The 17,513-nt window shown below is 40.9% G+C and overlaps 1 protein-coding gene across 1 annotated transcript; it reads left to right on the top strand.

Moving 5' to 3' along the window:
* Positions 1-537: 537 nt before the first annotated feature.
* mcoln2 (mucolipin TRP cation channel 2) lies at positions 538-16,068 on the top strand. The gene is made up of 14 exons (XM_040031153.1): positions 538-722; positions 1,208-1,361; positions 1,846-2,019; positions 2,307-2,463; positions 2,819-2,897; positions 2,971-3,067; positions 3,163-3,262; positions 3,700-3,812; positions 3,940-4,089; positions 6,258-6,359; positions 6,672-6,794; positions 10,156-10,362; positions 11,550-11,683; positions 15,663-16,068. Coding segments are annotated over exons 1-14 (1,635 nt in total). The 5' UTR covers positions 538-678; the 3' UTR covers positions 15,664-16,068.
* The last annotated feature ends 1,445 nt before the right edge of the window (positions 16,069-17,513 follow it).

Genomic DNA, 17,513 nt, shown 5'->3' on the forward strand with positions numbered 1-17,513 from the left:
GAGCTATCAGGGTTTTTTCAGTAATTTCACACATTTCTTCTATTTTGAGCCCAAAGAATCACGCTGAAATATTTATTTCATGTACTACAGCACCGTTTCTGTATCATGAGGAAAACCTGAGATGTACCATTGAAACATCTCAGTGGTTAAATGTGTAGTTAAACTTCATTTCATTGACTGAGAGGGGAGTTTGATTGGTGAATTGTATGTTGCGTCCAATGTAAAATGAGTTTGACATCCCTGCTTTATAGTATCATGTGTGATGACGTGACCTACAGACTCTTGCCTGTGAAATATAGAAGTACCTTATGTCTTCTGTGGAGTTTGTTCCTGTATCAGTAACTGCTCCAGGTTTTAATCAGTCCAAAGGTTTTACACTGACGCACTGATTTTCACACACACAGCAACGTTTCATTATTATTTTGTTTTTTCTATTTAAATCTAGTTTCTTAACCACATTATGTTTCGGGCCTTTCCGTGAGCACTCGTTCACTCGTAGATTGCGCACCTGTGCCGCCTCAAACCCATTTCCTGATTGGCTGACTGAAAGCGTCGTGGTCTCGCGGGGCACACGCGCAGCAGAGCAGAGTTGTCTCTGACTCTCTGCCGGAGCTGTCCGGCTTACGTTTAATAATCTCCCTTCAGTCATTTGGCTTTTTCCCACCTTGCTTTGCAAAAATGGAGTTATTTTCTCGCTATCTGGATAGAAGCAATTCGGTCAGGTAAGCTTTTTATGTTTAAATAAGTTGCGTTCAAATGTAGTTTTGTTACCTCATCATTCTGAAATGCCGCATGTTAAAATGTAACAACGTTTGTCTCGCGTTAAAAACAACCGCGAAAGTCATCAGGAAGTTTTATGACGTGATCAGGGTTGAATTTAACGTTGCACTTTGTAACTTGGAGACTTGGATTTGTGTTTAAAGTTGACAAACAATTGGGGGAAATGGTGAAAGTACATTTACTGAGCTAACCTTGAACTTCGTACACGGATCTCTCCGTGTGATTGATTACCAGTCTGGTACACAGCAACAAAATAACTGTCTTTCTTTTTAACTTTCACTTCTGCATTTTCAGCCTTCTGGCTGCTTTCTTCTTCCTTCGTAGAGAAACTCCTCTCACCATCTGTTCATTTCCACATGTTTTAACTGTGTAGCCCACAGCACTGCGATCTGTTTCTGTCATCTGCATGATGGTTGTTGTCTTACAGCTCTGTCATAACTCACGACATTATAAAAGAGGAGAACCTCAGAGATGACCTGAGGTATTATTTCATGAGCCCCTGTGAGAAGTACAGAGCCCGAAGACACATTCCCTGGAAAATGGGAGTCCAGATCCTGAAAATCATCATGGTCACCACACAAGTATGTGCACTGGGGTTTATTGTATGTTGGGAAAGACCAGGAAAGAGGCAGCACTCAGAAGGGGCTTCCTGGAACTGCAATCTGTAATCGAAGGCATGCAGCCAAGAGCAGTGTGTATATACATGCTTACACTGAGGGTCCTGCTTAAAATGGGAGAATAAAGGAATATTTGTGTTTGTCTTTATTTTGCTGCTAAATTTGTATTGTTTCGGAAGCACATGGCCCTAAAACAACACAAACGTCTTTAAAGCACCTCATCAGTATTTCACGTAACACTTTAAAACTACTTGTAAATGTGTAGCTGTGGGAGATCGCACAATAATCCATGTCCATAACAACTACAGTTTTGGGTAATCTCCTTTTTAAAAGGCCCAACTGACTGAGTGGTATGTCAGAGATGTAAAGCTACCATAACATGTGTTTTCCACCTCAAAAGGAATAAGACGCGTATATGTTCAACTCTCCTTTCTTGTTTCCCCCACAGCTCGTCCTGTTCGGCCTCAACAACCAGCTGGTGGTTTCCTATAAGGAAGAGAACACCATGGCGCTCAAACACCTTTTCTTAAAAGGCTACAGCGGGCTCGATGAGGACGACTACAGCGTTGCCGTCTACACAAAGCACGACGTCTATGAAAGTCTGTTTTATGTCATGGATCAGGCAAGTAACAGTGACTTTTTTACTGTAGCATTATGAAGTGTTTGTAGTGTTGAGTTTTATTATAGAATATGCACATCAGGAACTCCAATCTAATGCTCATATAAACATATCTGGTGTAATTTAAGCATCGCATGAGTTGGAACTGTTTTATTTTTTGAATTTCTTGTTTTATTGTGTTTCACTGCGATATTCCAGTTTTCAGCTTCTTTATTGTCTCGTCACCCTGGAGTGTTTTCTGTTTTTTTTTTTTTTGTTTTAATTTTCCTAAAATTCCCTGTTGTGTACAGTACAGTCAGCTGGGCCAGCTCTCTGTGGGCCCGATCAGTTACGCAGAGGATGAAAATGGCAAGTTGCTGCCCCTCACCATATGTAAAGAGTACTATAGGAGGGGCAGCGTGGAGCCTTCAGATGAGATCTATGACATCGATGCTCAGCTGGAGACGGGTGAGAGGGAAAATTTGCATGTCAGTTTGCTGTTATACGCGGCGAAGTTGGTGTCAGATTTGCCATTTAGATAATTAAGATCATAGTGTTGTTAAAATTTCCCCTTTGGGCTCCTGTAGTTTTAATATTTAATGACAAACCTGAAGAGTTTTTATTAGAAACGGGACAAAAGATTCATGTTTAAAAATACAATTTCTTATATATTTCAGACATTTTAGAACCATTATGGGATTTACTGGTAATTTAAACAGGTCATGAAATTCCATATTGGAGTATAAGAACTAATTTTGAGGGGGAAACAAAAGCTGTGTCTGTGTTTTTTACACACCACATATATGTGATGGGTTTTTTTCAGTTTGTATGTCACACGATCCAAAGACTGCAAACCTGTGGAGAGCAGAGAATTCATCCTTTTTTAATCTGGATTTTTACAGGTATGCTGTTTACAATATTTACATTACATGCTGACATCCCCATTTTAAATCAAACATTTCGCTGCTCTTTCAGACTTATCGACATCAAAATAACCTTCCAGTTGAAGGGAATCAACCTCCAGACGGTGCGTTCGCGAGAGTTACCCGACTGCTACTCCTTCTTTGTTACGGTATAAATTTCTTGGCTTTATTAACGCCATGTAAAAGCAGCAAACACAGCTGGATTGAAGCACATATAAACACCTGGATCCCTTTGATTTGATAGATAACGTTCGATAACCAGTGTCACAGTGGAAAGGTGAAACTATTCCTGGACATAGACGCTGAAAGCAGCGCGTGCCGAGACTGGAAGATATCGGGGACGGGTAAGGTGAACTTCTCTAACCGAAGCAAAAATTAATTAATGGTAACAAATGAGGGAGGAATGAGACAGGTTATGGCTTTGAAAACTGTTTTTCACATTTGAGTAAAACAACAGGTCAGCCTGCAAATGCATGTTTGGAATATTTGTAAAAATATCAAAATGTTGTCAAGTTTTAAAGAATCAGACTAAATAAAAATAAACTCTTGTGGACCAATGTGTCTGTCCAGTTTATTTTGTATTGCAGCAGCTTGTTCACCACATTGTTAAAGTGTGTGGAAGGATTTGTCTCCAAACTTGTACCAGGACTGGGCAGTTTCCTGTAACTGAGGCGTTTGCTTTCAGACTTGTATTATCAGTGTCAGAACTGTGAGTGTGAGGGAGTTGAGTGATAAACCCTTTCACACCCACACTTGTGCTTTTTGTGTGTGTGTATTTCAGCTCAGAAGAACACACACTATCTGCTGGTATTTGATGCCTTTGTCATTCTGATGTGCCTCACATCAGCCGTGCTGTGCACTCGCTCCATCATACTGGCCGTCAGGTTACTGCAGGTCAGCAACACCATGCAAGCAGCTACCTTCTTTCTTTTTTTCTTTTTGAAATTAACTTAAACATCGTGGATAAAGACGTGTGTGTGTGTTTTTAAATTGACTGAATTCCCATTGTTTTATTTTGAAGAGGTTCTCCAGATTCTTCCATGAAAACTTTAATCGGAAAGTGTGCGAGGACGACCAGAGGGAGTTTCTGAACGGCTGGTACTTGCTGGTCATCGTCAGCGACCTCTTCGCCATAATTGGATCGATTCTGAAGATGGAGATACAAGCAAAGGTAAAACGAATAATCCCTTTCTTAACCCCCCCCCCCCACCATAATTCAGTTGTCATTTAAAAGGTGTCAAATAATTGCAGAAGATTTGAAAATGTATATCTCTATGTAGAAAAGGTTTTGTATAATTTGAAATCAAGCTTTGGTATTTATGAGTAGCCTCGTGTGTATAGCAGAGATGGACCGATCCGATATTACGTGTCGGTCCGATACTGACCTAAATTACTGGATCGGATATCGGAGAGAAATAAAAAATGTAATCCGATCCTTTAAATATCACAAGAGCACCTCACAAAACTTGCGACATGGCCTAACTCGGCTCATAACCGTAGCACGTCGGAGCAGTGTGGTCACGTGATAGAGCGGCTGTGGCGTGCGAGACGGTTGGCGGTCTGGTTGAGTATTTGTAGCCTCGCTACCAAACGGTCATTTCATCTCCGAGGAAGTGATCCCAGAGAAGTAAAGCAAGTGTGTAAGTTCATCTCTGAATGTTTGTAAAGCATTCCAGCGTTAAGCTTAACAACCGATATATGGAGCGACTGCCCCCCCCTCCCTCTCCTGCTGCTACTTCAATCATGAAACTGATCAATGATCAGCTGATCGGCTTTTCTCTCTTCTTTGTTTTTGTCCCACTTTGCACCAGAAAGAGGAAACCAGCTGCTGAACAACAGCAGCACGTTTAAGCTTGATAATCTGCTGTTAGAATGTATTTAATATTACTTTCTACACCAGGATCTTTTTCTACAGCTGACGGCTGGTAACTGTGCAGGGGCGGATCTAGCAAAGTTTAGCCAGGGGGGCCTATAGGGCATGAACAGGGAAAAGGGGGCACAAAGACATACTTTTCTTTCTTATTCTCATTTAAAATGTCGAGCTTTTAATAAATAATTATCCGAATCTTACACCCAAAGTTTTAATCTGATGTAAAATGTATAGAAGTCCATTACTGTATATAGTAACTGTTAAGTCTAATATACCCTAGTAAGCTATAGTACTTCTTCCTTTGGGAAGGTACATCTGTGCAGTCTGCAGTTCTGTTGAAGAAAGATGTTGAATCTATTTAATTATTGTAGAAAAATAATTGATTTCTGTGCATTTTATTTTACCGGTCATTCGATTAAGGTTGATTACGTCAATTAAGCATCACGAGGTGGAAAGTGGTTCCTTTCTTTTTTTTGCTGGGAGTTGGCAACCCTATTAGTTAGGTTGTTTAATATTTCTACTAAGTACTCTTTAAAATACCAGAATAGGGAGGCTAGAGGATTTAAGTTTATTAGATTGATCAGTTTTGCTGAACTATGAAGTATTTTTTTGCATACAGGCATAACAGAATAGCTTTAGTGTTGGGTGTTTTTCTTTTGTTTTGTTTTTTTAATGTGAGTATGAACTTATACAAAATGCAGCAAGATATTTAAAAAAACTGTTTTATTGATTAAAAAACACACTCTATCAGATTCATATCAGACATAAAAAAGTGGTATCGTGCCATCTCTAGTTTGTAGGCAAATTTTTATCATATTTCATTATTTTAATTTTATTAATGTTTTATTTATATCCACCGATGTGTTTTAAGTTTTAAAGAGTTAGACTCATTTATGACCAACTTTACTTCTGTTGTATAATTTATCACTGTAGGTGAAGCTCTACTATTATTTGCTACAATAACTTTTCAGCGGAGGTTAAGTTGTCTGATTGCAGCATTAATTCACCAGTGAGGTTTTAGTATCTTATAATTACATCGTTAGACGTATAAAGGACAGTTTGGACCTTTAATCAAACTTTAAATTCCAAACCAAATTTCAACGTGACTGACGACACTTTGCATTGTGATTCGGACGTTGATATTAACTTTGAGCAGTTGGACACAATCAGAAATTGCAAAATCAGTGAAGCTGTCCTTTAAGAAACCTGCAGTTTACATTTATAGTTTTCTTCTCGGTGCACAAGCATTAAAGCATAAAAGCACGTTAAGGTTTATCGTTCCTTGGCTTCACTTTGTACTTTGAACCCTAATAAAATAATCACCCAGACTATGTCATTTACTGCAATCATACAGCAAAACCAGCTTTACTGTAATATAACTTATGTATACTGTGTGTAATTATGTAACAGAGTTTTCTAGAACTATGATTTCATCCCTAATCGTGGACTTTCTCTGCTCTCTTCTGTAGAACCTTACAAATTATGACGTGTGCAGTATCTTCCTGGGGACGTCTACATTACTGGTGTGGGTTGGAGTGATCAGGTACCTGGGATACTTCCAGAAATACAATGTGAGTCCATGCTCGGCACGACTGATGTAAGGCATTAATGTTCTACATTTATGATCTCAGAGTCTGAAGTCTGTTTCATGTGAGAATTTCCAATGAGCAAAATATTAAGCAGGAGCTCGTCACATTAAGCTTAATGCAACAGTGATGGAGAAACTTGTATTAATATGCTGTGAGAATGATATATTTATTTTAATTCTCATCATGCACATGTGTAGACCTGTATCAGTCCGCTCCACTCTCACTTAAATCTTTATTTGTTGTCTCATAAGGTTTAAAATTCACTTAAAAACAGCATATTTCTTCCAAGTTTAGGTGCTGATCCTAACCATGAAGGCAGCCTTTCCGAAGGTCCTGCGTTTCTGCTGCTGTGCTGGCATGATCTACCTCGGCTATACTTTTTGTGGCTGGATTGTACTGGGGCCGTACCACGAGAAGGTAACTTTCTAACTGGTTTTGAGGAAATCACTGTGATGGGTGTGACAGAGATGCAGGGGAAACAGTCCAGGCTTTTTTTTTCTTTCTCACGAAATGTTGCTGACGCTACAGATATTGAATTGAGGAACTCCCAAAAGTGCACATCTTTTAAAAAACTGACTTACGGTTAGGGATGGGTACCGGTGTCCGGTGCCATGATGGCACCGGTTCTGACATAAACGGTAGTAACCAGACCGAAAAGCAGCGCACATTTCGGTGCTTTATTTCGGTGCTTTTTTTTCCTGAGCTGTGATACACTTCTAGCCAATCATTTTACGTTTCCGAGGATAGTAGGCGGGCCCAGGTGCGTACGTTCCTTTAGAGCAGAGCTACAGATTAAAAATGCCCAAGGCGTAGCGGTGAAAAGTCTGGCTGTACTTCACAGCAAAATATGCAAACTCAACAGCAACAAGTGCTTTAAGCTGATACTGTGATGCTGTCAAAGGAAGTAACACCTCGAATCCGATGAAACACCAGGCGACGCATAGCGTTTTTTTTTAAAAGCCCAGAAATGCGCCATAGCTTGCTGCGAGACCTCACACCGAGCACATCTACTGCGGGTGGGTTGCCTGTTATGCAACATCCCCCAAAAACACGAAGAGGAGAGTCCTGGCCCCTAGCCCTGCCAGTGTAGCAGAAATGATGAGGATGATGATGCAGCAGCAGCCGTTCTTCTCTGTGTGAGTAGCTTAATGTTGTCCGTGTGTAATTTAGGTTGAGTAGGCTAACCACGTTATTACATTAATGCAGGTAAGGTGAACTAGCAAACATCATCATAGCTACATGCGGCTGTCTTCTTGTTTGATGGCAGATACTCCCTTCACCCTGGCCAAAAAGGCTAAAATGACCAAAGAAAAAGTGGAAAACAGTTAAACATGAGAGGTTTTTGGACAAAGTTTGTGTTTTTTCCATTGTTTAAGCACTGCTTCCAGCCAAGAGTGATGCCATATATGCCCCATAGCTGCAGAAAAGGCTAACATTGTTATCTTTTTACAAAAACCAGCTGAACATGAGAGGTTTTTGGACCAAGTTTGTGTTCTCCATTCTTTAAGCACCGGTTTGAGCACCGTTTGAGCACCGGCACCGTTTCAAAAGTACCGATTTGGCACCGGTATCGGATAAAACCTAAACGATACCCATCCCTACTTACGGTAGTGTTTTAGGTGATTGTTTTTGATCGTGTCCCAGATTCAGACTCTTGATAACCTGTAGATGAGATATTCAAAGTTTGATTTTTATGAGACTTGCAAATCAGTGATTTGTTTATTTGACAGTTTATTTTTTATTTACTTTTTTGGAACTGTGGTTGTACGATACTTTCCTTTTTATGATGACTGTCAGATTGGACTTGGAGAAGTTAAATCTTAACTTCTCCATCAGGTTTTCCAAGCTCTTTCTTTCAAATTGCTATTTCAGCATGTTGCTCTTCAAACTGAACAAAGTGTACACATGACCTTTGGCTTCTCTGTACAGGAGCAACTAGAGTTCACAGTGCATTTATAAGACTCTCTAAATAAAACGGCCACTAGGTGTCAGTGCATGATAATGCTTGTTTTGCTTCACTGGCTGCTGTTCGCTGCTTCATTGGTGACCAGGTTTTGAACATTGTACAGTGATTGCTGCCACATTCATAACACATTCATTTGTACACTGATGTGTGTGCATATACGTGGATGAATCAACCATTTGAGGAATGAATCAAATGGTTGATGATTAGCAACAGAATTGTGCCACATTCAGTTTTGGGCCAACTGCCCCGAAACAGAGCAAATATCTCAAACTGAAAGAGGCTACAAGAAGCCGTTTCCTCCAAATTTATGCATACAAGTAAGAAACAAAGTTGAGCGGCTCATGTTTTAAGAATTTGTGGAGATTACAGCTGGACTTGAGCAACATTTGGAGCACTTCTTAAAATCCTGAAAAACTCTAGCCTTAACTGGGAGCTCCCCAGACAGTGATCTGTATGTTTAGCTGTTCTGGCTTGTTAAGATAAATTATTTACGGAAGTCGGAGCAGAAGTAGGCGTCTAAACACGGCAGAGCTCCTAATCTGCAGAGGCAGATGTGGGGAAGCCTGAGAACAGCTGCCTCACATCTTGCCTCTCACTGGCTAAATTGTTGATAATCTTGTGCTGAAGAGGAGTAACTACTGTAAATATATTGTGAGCTGATTTTTGTGTTTGCCTTTATGTCACTTCACTACCTCCCATGTTTAGGAATGCCCGTCTGTGGAACTAACAAAGCATCCATACGGTTGGTGCACTGAAGGCATTCAAGCAGGTCATTTTAGCTGTTAAGTACACTTTTCTCTGTTTAACAGTGAAATAGACTCTTATCAGGCCCACATGAAAAGCAAACGGTTACCCGACTACCATTTGTGCAACCAGCTCTGCTATGCCAGCGTTTCACGTCAGCCGTGTTACAGTTCTTTACGTTTGCGCAGCGATGCAGTCAACGGAGACTTTTATATTTATACTGCGATGTTTCGGGGAGTCCCCCGTAGTGACCTGTAAGCGTTTCCAGGATCCTCAGGTTATTTACAGAAGGAAATCAGCAGGGGGATGACCTGCGGCTTGCCTTTCCACACGTCTTCAAGTGCTGTCAGCTGAATCCATAGTGTCTGAGAGTGATGTTGTTTTTAGATCTTATCTCATTCTTGTGGAACATGACTTCTTTCTGTTTTGTGTCGGGCTTTCTGATTGGTTCTTTCAACCAACAGTCTCCCTTTTTTCCTTTATTGCGTCATTCCTATCAGTCTTTAGACAAACTCGTTGTCTTATTATTAAGCCTGCGAGGTCCAGCGTTTCTTTTAATACAACCAGGTACTTTTGGAAACCCCAAGTTTTCTTTAATCTCTGATCAAAACACAGTGAAGCTGACCTATACCTGAGCTTTCAGGCTGTTTACTTGAACACTTCTGTTGCCTGTTTAATATGTTGATGGTAATAATCTGAAGTGACTCGTCTTTCTGTGATAAACTGGGTTTCGACCTAAGACTTACTCATTGTCATTTGTTACATCAGCTACTTAAAAGATCCAAACAGTCTTTCAGTGTGAAGAATTTTTACTTGCAATTTATAAGAAAAATAATAAAATGATGTCATGTCGTTCTTTTGAAGTTGGTGATTAACACTAAATTGTATTTTATGGCATTTTTACAGACCAAATGTATAACATTTTATTTTTTTTAAAAAGGAAGAAAAGCTGCAGTAATGTAACAAATTTCTTTCCATCTCCTCATTTGTTTTGTTTTCCAGGAAATCTCAGATTTATGTGGATTTGTTAACTGCTCACTGCACTGTTATTTCCCTCTTTCTCTGTAGTTTGAGGGCCTGAGTCTTGTGGCAGAGTGCCTGTTCTCTCTGCTGAATGGAGACGACATGTTCACCACCTTCGCCCAGCTTAAGGACAAAAACACCTTGGTGTGGCTCTTCAGTCGGGCTTACCTGTACTCCTTCATCTCCCTGTTCATCTACATGGTGCTGTCGCTCTTTATCGCTCTTATAACCGACGCCTATGAGACCATCAAGGTACTTACGTTACCGAGTGCGAGTCATTTGAAAACTGTGGCATTTTGTCAATTAAACTCTTGGATCTTGTTAGACCTGACAGGAGGCTGGAAAATGTGGACTAAAACTGAACAACAATCCTTACTGTACTTTGAGCTTTCTGCCAGCAAGACAAAAGGGATGTTCACATCTCTTCTGACAGAACCACAAGAAAGGGACGTCCCTGTGTGAGATTGCCACTCTTCAACCAAATGCCACATCAGTGTTGCAGGTTAAGTCTAGCTGCGTGACAAAGAGAAAGGATGGTGCAAATCGAGTGCATTCATATGAGGAGTGAAGTAGTGTGTCTTCACTCTGGGTTGGGAAGCAACTCCTTCAAGTTGAAGGAGTTAAGGTGGCTTCGGGGTCCTGTTCATGAGTCGGGGAATGAGCGGGAGATTGACAGATGGATTGGTGCAGCGTCTGCAGTAATGAGGATGCTGTAGCTGTCTGCTATGGGAGGAGATGGCATCACTTTCTCACTTAGCTATCAATTTACTGGGTGATTTATGCCTCCCACCCACGCATGGCCACAAGCTGTTGATAGCAGCCAGAAGGAGCTTCCTCAGTAGGGTGTCTGGGTTATTTCTTAAAAAGGGTGAAGACCTTAGTTATTTAAAAGGGGCTCAGTAGAACGGTACTTGGGCATTTGGGTGACCCTGCATGAATCCTAGGTTAGGTGTTTGCGTGCGTCACAGATAGTTCAGGGGTGAAGAAACTGCAGAGGAGCTGGATGAGGTTGACAGGTGAGTGGGGAGTCTGGGCATCTATGAACCAAATGAGCAGCAGGATGGACGGAGAGAAGTGTCGAGGACAAAAAGAGGGGGGGTTAAGTGCATCTTGTGCTCTTCTTACATCTTACTTCCTGTCTTGCTTGTCCCTTAGGCAATAATGTAATTGCATCTTGCTGAGAGGAGACAATAATCAGTGAATATCAAATCTATAAAAAGCCTTTATTTCAAATTTTATATTTAAATTATGAAGAAAAATGTGACGAAACCAGTCACAATGTTTCTCAATCCATGTTTCAGTCATTGCGGTACCTGTTTGTGGGCTTGAGTCTACAATATGCGTTAAATTGGTGTGCATTTCTCAAATCTAGCATGGAAAAAGTTTTGTCTTCTGACTTTAAATGTGATGCATTTTGGACTTTCTCTTTTTGCTAACAGAGTTACCAGAAAAATGGGTTCCCGCAGACCGACCTGCAGAAGTTTCTCCACGAGCCGACAGAGCTGCCTAACATAGAGGAGAGCGATCAGACAGACGTCAGCGTCAGACAATCTGTACTCTGCTACTGCCAGTGGTACGACTGTTCACAGCAGTGTTGCTTGTTTAATATTTAATCTCTCTTCACACACTCAGCCACACCTGGAACCTGTTCTCTACAAACATCAATGTAACATAAGAGGTATTGTGTTTTAAATACCTGCTTAGAGTTGTTAGCCAGTGAGATTTAAGATTTTATTATAGTTTGACGGTTGCTTGTTGACTATTAGGGCTATTACTTGGCTTAGCTTATTACTTAGGTCTTAGCTTGAGAAGAAGATGTAGTCTTAACCTCTTAAATCTTGGCCATCAATCAATATCTAAATCAACTGATGGTCAAAACAGCTGTCACTTTTAGTTACTGTTAACATGAATGCTGACGGTCATGCTGGCAAGAGTGAAACACATCTCTTGTTCCTGGGAAAGATTCATGAAGTCTTTGGAAAAGAGCTGGCACCAGCGTCAAAAGTGAAGTTGATCAGAGAAATGTCGAGGAAACGCCGTTACATTCTCACTCTCCCTTTCAGTCCGTGTACAAACAAACAGGATTCACGGTAACATTCAGAAATGAAAACAGAGTTTGTGTCGCTTACACCTTGTCGCCATGATATACGGACACCGTACTCCTCTGTATGTCGGTGTTTTCTTCTCATTCCATTTCCATGAGCCAATCTCCATCATCGGCAGGCAGCCGACTGCAGCGGAGTTTCCTCCACGCTGCGGTTTGGCTCCGTCTTACGTGGTTTGAGAGCAATGAAATTAGTGGTGGGAGCTATGCTGACACACCCAGTGATGGGCTGATTACAGAGAAACTGAGGGCCTCCACACTGAGGAACACCCCTGCCCCCACCGTCCCCTTAAACTCCCAGTCGTTAACTGTGTTATGTCCCTGAATGCACAGGTCACAGTAAACATTGTGACTCAAAATGAGCTGAAAAGGTTCAGTGGTGAGTCGAAAGCAGTTTTGAATGCATTGGAGAGACTGGTTTAGCGGCTCTGTTGTGCGTGGTTTTTTAGAACGACCTCACACCGTGTTCTCTCTTTATCATTTACTTAACCTCTTTTCGGTTGTCTGATAACATGAAGTGTTTAACATGCCTGAGAAATGTTTCATTTTATTTCCCGTTATCGTTTAAAGCGGCAGCGCAGTGCCCCGTTTGCTCCCAGCAACACTTCCTCCATCACAGTCAGCACATTACTGTGAAGTTGATGTTTCTGTTCAGGAGAATGTTTCGCTGTAAACGGACACCAGGATTGGTTTCTGTAGCCGTCATCACAATCATTCCACTTCAAAAGCACGAGACTGTTTTGTGACTGAGTGCATGAGATGTTGTTTACCCAGTAAAGCAACTACTGTAGTCATTTGTATAGAGCTGTGTTTCGCGTTTGCCACCAAACTGTTATTTTTTTCCTGCCAGAGCTTTGAATGTTTGTACACACTGTAAAAATGATCTGTAGTCGTGTACTCGTTGGAAAAGTCCTGGCACTGGGAAAAGTTTCCTTTGCTGTATGTGTTATGATGACACATTGGAGCTTAGACAGTCTGTTTCCTCCCTCGGGGGCTCTTCAGCCGTTGTTTCAGCAGACGTTAACGCGCCGACTTTGAGGGTTTTGTTTTGGGCTTGTTATTTTATTTTTATTTATTTTTTATGGATGTTTGTCAGCCGTTTTCTATCACCCAGCTTTCCTGGGATTCCAGCTCTGGTTGCCTTGAGTGTTTAAGGAAGTCTAGTTTCAGTTACAGTGCCATTATGTACTGATGTGTAATGTACATCCTCTGTTGAAATTGGTGACCATCTTTTAAAGTTGGTTCAGTTTTCTTATTAGCACTCTTGTAGATTTGCACTGACTATATAATTGCATTCATTTGCAGCCTTTGACCTGGCTAGATCTCATTTTTTACAAGCATCCTTATCTTACTGTCCCAGCAAAAATTAGATCAGTGTTCTCAGTTAACGTTTTAATGTCTTACTGGGTGAAATTTCATCTGGATATGTTACCTTGTTTGGAAAGGAAGTTGGGAAGTGATCCTTGGGTTGGATTTAAAACTTGTTTACCAAAAAGCGTCAGGTTTGTTATCTCTTGTATATTATGACTCTTGTGAATTCAATTAAATGTAATAGAACGTATATGTGTGACAAAGGTTGTAAACTTAACAGTATTTGGACTTAAATGTATCAGCTGCAGTCTGTCAAAGATTATGGCCCTATTCCTCAAAATGTTGACTCCCATCATAAACTCTGAGATCAGCAACTCAGACTTTACAGTTTCAGAACAGGCCAATCAGACTTCACCTGGAGTTTCACGTGCATGAGTAGGAAAAAGAAAGCAGCAGTCAGCGGCGCTCCGATACTATGACTCACCGTAGCATTTGGTAAATAAAGAGCAGAGCCTCCACTTTAATCCGGTGTACTGAGGAATATGAATGTGTCAGTGTGGATCATGATGTTTATCTTACAAACAGGACGGGTAAAAGGAGTCATTTTAATCAGCCTGGGGCACTCTGTCATCATCAGACAGAAAACATTCATGTCTTGTCTTTGGCTGCGTTTTGACAGTCACCACCATCGCTAAGCCTCATATCAAAGACATTACATTCATGCAAATTAATTGTATCCTGTGTGGTCAGCAGGAGGGATTTACACTCTTTGTTATGGTCAGTGTTGGGGTTAACAACACTGTCAGTGCGCCCCAGGGTGGCTGTGGCTACATGTAGCTGCCAGTGTGTGTGTGCGCACGTGCGTGGGTGGGTGACTGGATGTGTAAAGCGCTTTGGGGTCCTTAGGGACTAGTAAAGCGATATACAAATACAGGCCATTTACCATTTAACACGGAACACCTTTAAGAAAAGTATTGCATTACATTACTGATTTACTCCCAGGAGAAAGTAATTCGTAGCACTGAAAAAGGTCCTGAAGGGCACACACCTCATGAAACGTCTCATAATTACCAGTTAAGAATGTAAAAACGTGCACAAAGACAGAGTGACTGCGCATCAGTTTGTTACCTGTTGAACTTCAGGGTCTTTGTGCTGGTCTGGGGTCAGCATTCACTCAGCTTTTACTCTGGGTTCTTGGCTAGCTTAGCATTAGCGTGCTGTCTGTGCTTGCAAAGAGCTGAAATATGTTAGCAGCATAATGTCGTTGTTTCTGTCCTGTATGCAGTCTGCACTTCACCACCGTGCACTCGTCCTTTTGTACAATGAAAGTTTTTCTCCTTTGACAACAAATGATTAGATACAACTTCTTTGCTCACTTGGTCTCATCGTCATCATCAATCATTCCAATCCTGGAAAATGTTCTGCTTACAGCAGATCATAAAAATGAAGGAAAATTATCTTTTGTTTAAAAACAAAGTGTTTGAACTTAAAGCTTTCTTTGGTGGGTTTACTTTGATACAGTGAAGTGTGCAAATCTTTGCTGTGTGTTGCTATCAAACCTGCGTGAAGTTGAAATTACAGATTGGAGAACGAGGCCTTAATGATGCGTGTGTGGGGATTATCCCAAGAACATTACCGTGATAGTGTTGCAAGATTATGCCCTAAAGTGAGAATTCCTGTCTGCTTGTGTAACAAGTTGGATGTATCATCCCAACATAATATTGATACACTTGGGAATAACAGTGTTGCCTTGGTAGCTACATTTAGAATGGCATGTACCCTGCATTTGAACAACCTGTGTAGCTTTAATAAAGCTGGAGCACATTTGATTAAACCTGGGACATGCAAGGTCATTCGTATACAAGCATGTAGGAGTCCCATAAATAGGATACTGCCATTATTTAAGATCGTACACTGCTTGCTTTGATTTTGAATACCAGCAGAAACCACCTATTTTTCTTTCTTGATTTTGGTTCATATCATTTATGAGTAAGATGAGTATCGGTGCTTTCTAAAGAGAAGTATTCGCTAACCACGCAATCGAACGTCTGAGTGAAAAGTAGCCTATGCTGTAGTTTGTCATGATGAAAGGTTGGTGGTTTTGAGTTCTCTCTCTCTCTTCCCTCTCTCCTTACAGAGTTCCAGCAAATGATGATGTCATACTTATCAGCTGACGGCTGCCCCGCCTCTGGATGAGACAGTTTAGGGAGGAAAATGCTGGGAACAATACTTCACATGTCTGAGACAAACTTCTCAACGCTGAAACACTGAAAAAATCCTGGAGAATGTAGATTTACACGTGTAACATCCCGTGAGGTGCAATAAGAAAGGCCAAATGAGTTTCCTCCACTGAACGGGAGTCAGGAGCTCAAGATGCGGAGCTGGAACTGGGACTAAGAAGAAGTGGTTGCTTGGATTAATTGTGTATGTTTATAATACTGCTTAGATGTTTATTTGGCCAAGGAGTTTGGTCGAGTGCTGTTGGGGAATGTACAACATTAAAGTTAATTTATTAAGTGTTGAAGTAAAGGTTGCAGCAAGGCTAATCTTCCTATTTGTCCCTTTTTCTTTTTTTTTTTTTTTTTTTAAATTTAAATGTAATCATGTCACTGGTGGGAGTGGGGGGTGAGTTTTCTCTGAAGTGCACAAACATGTTTCCAGCAGAGTTGTGATTAAGACTAGTTTTGAATGAACACACCACAACGATGAGTCAGCTCGATCTGTGTAGAAACCAGCAGGTTAAAGTTAAAGACAAGCTGGAGCATGACTTCTGTTGCAGAGCTGTGCTCCTAGTTTGATCAAAGCATCACATTTCTCCCACATTTTCTCAGCTACGTTGGCCAATAGGTTGCCTTTTATTTATTTTTTTATTTATTTTTTAAGTATTTTATCATTCAGCTGTTTAAAATCTTCAAAGCTAGTTTACAAATGAGGCAAAGAAGATATCTGCAGACTGTTAAACGTGCCTGGATCATGAAGTTACAGACCCTGGACAAAAATGTTTGATGAGCCCTCGCTCGTTTTTGTGTTTTGTTTTTTATTTCCTCCTTCTCTTCCCCTTTCTTCAGTAATCAGATGCATCATACAGGAATGTGTGCATATATGTACACAGAACAGTTTTGAAATAGAGAGCACTGCAGCTTTTAGTGAAGAAATATCAAAATACACGTTTTGTAAAAGCTGTATTATCCTTACACTAAATGAAACAGCCAGAGATTGTTTAAAAAAAAAAATGATGCTATGTTTTCGTGCACGAGCAGCTGTTATCATCTTCGTCTTGGTTTCTGCCCCCAACGCACCACAACCCTCGAGATTCTTGCCAATCTCGGTCATGGATGATTGTTCGTTGTTGTAACGCAGAGCTTTTCTTGGGAAAAGGCACGTTTGGCATGTGTCCACTGAAAAAGGACCTTTTTTTTTTTTTTTTTTCTTTGATGGGGGAAAAAATCCTGCAGGTAAAACAAAACTATTCCCTGGATGCTAAAGGTTTCAGGTCATCAATCCATTGTGATTAGCTTGCATGTCATCTAACTGACATCTCAATAACTTTGAACTTGATTGCAAGGTTTTCATCCAGAATTATTTACAAAGATGAGTCAGGAACACATTTATTCACATTTCCTCTATTGTGCCCATGGGTTTGGGAGTACCTAGTCCACAAGATGTCTAACTTTGGGGAGAGCCTACTAGCATCGGCATTGTAGGGGAGAAAAGGGGCAGGAAAAATACATACTACAATATTTTACCAATTATGCCATCCTGGTATGAAATAAACAAGACAATATGGTTTAAAAATCTAACGTCTAAGTTGATACAGTTTGGTATTTCTTTTATACGCCTCTTGGTTGGGGCCCCATCTCTATGGGCAGGGATAGCTCAGTAGGTAGAGTGGTGGCCCCATGATCGGAAGGTCGGGGGTTCGATTCCCCTGAACAGCTACCCTGAGGTACCCCTGAGCAAGGTACCGTCCCTACACACTGCTCCCCGG

The sequence above is a fragment of the Simochromis diagramma genome, unplaced genomic scaffold, assembly GCF_900408965.1.
Source record: "Simochromis diagramma unplaced genomic scaffold, fSimDia1.1 OVJJ01000334.1, whole genome shotgun sequence".
NCBI classification, from domain to species: domain Eukaryota; kingdom Metazoa; phylum Chordata; class Actinopteri; order Cichliformes; family Cichlidae; genus Simochromis; species Simochromis diagramma.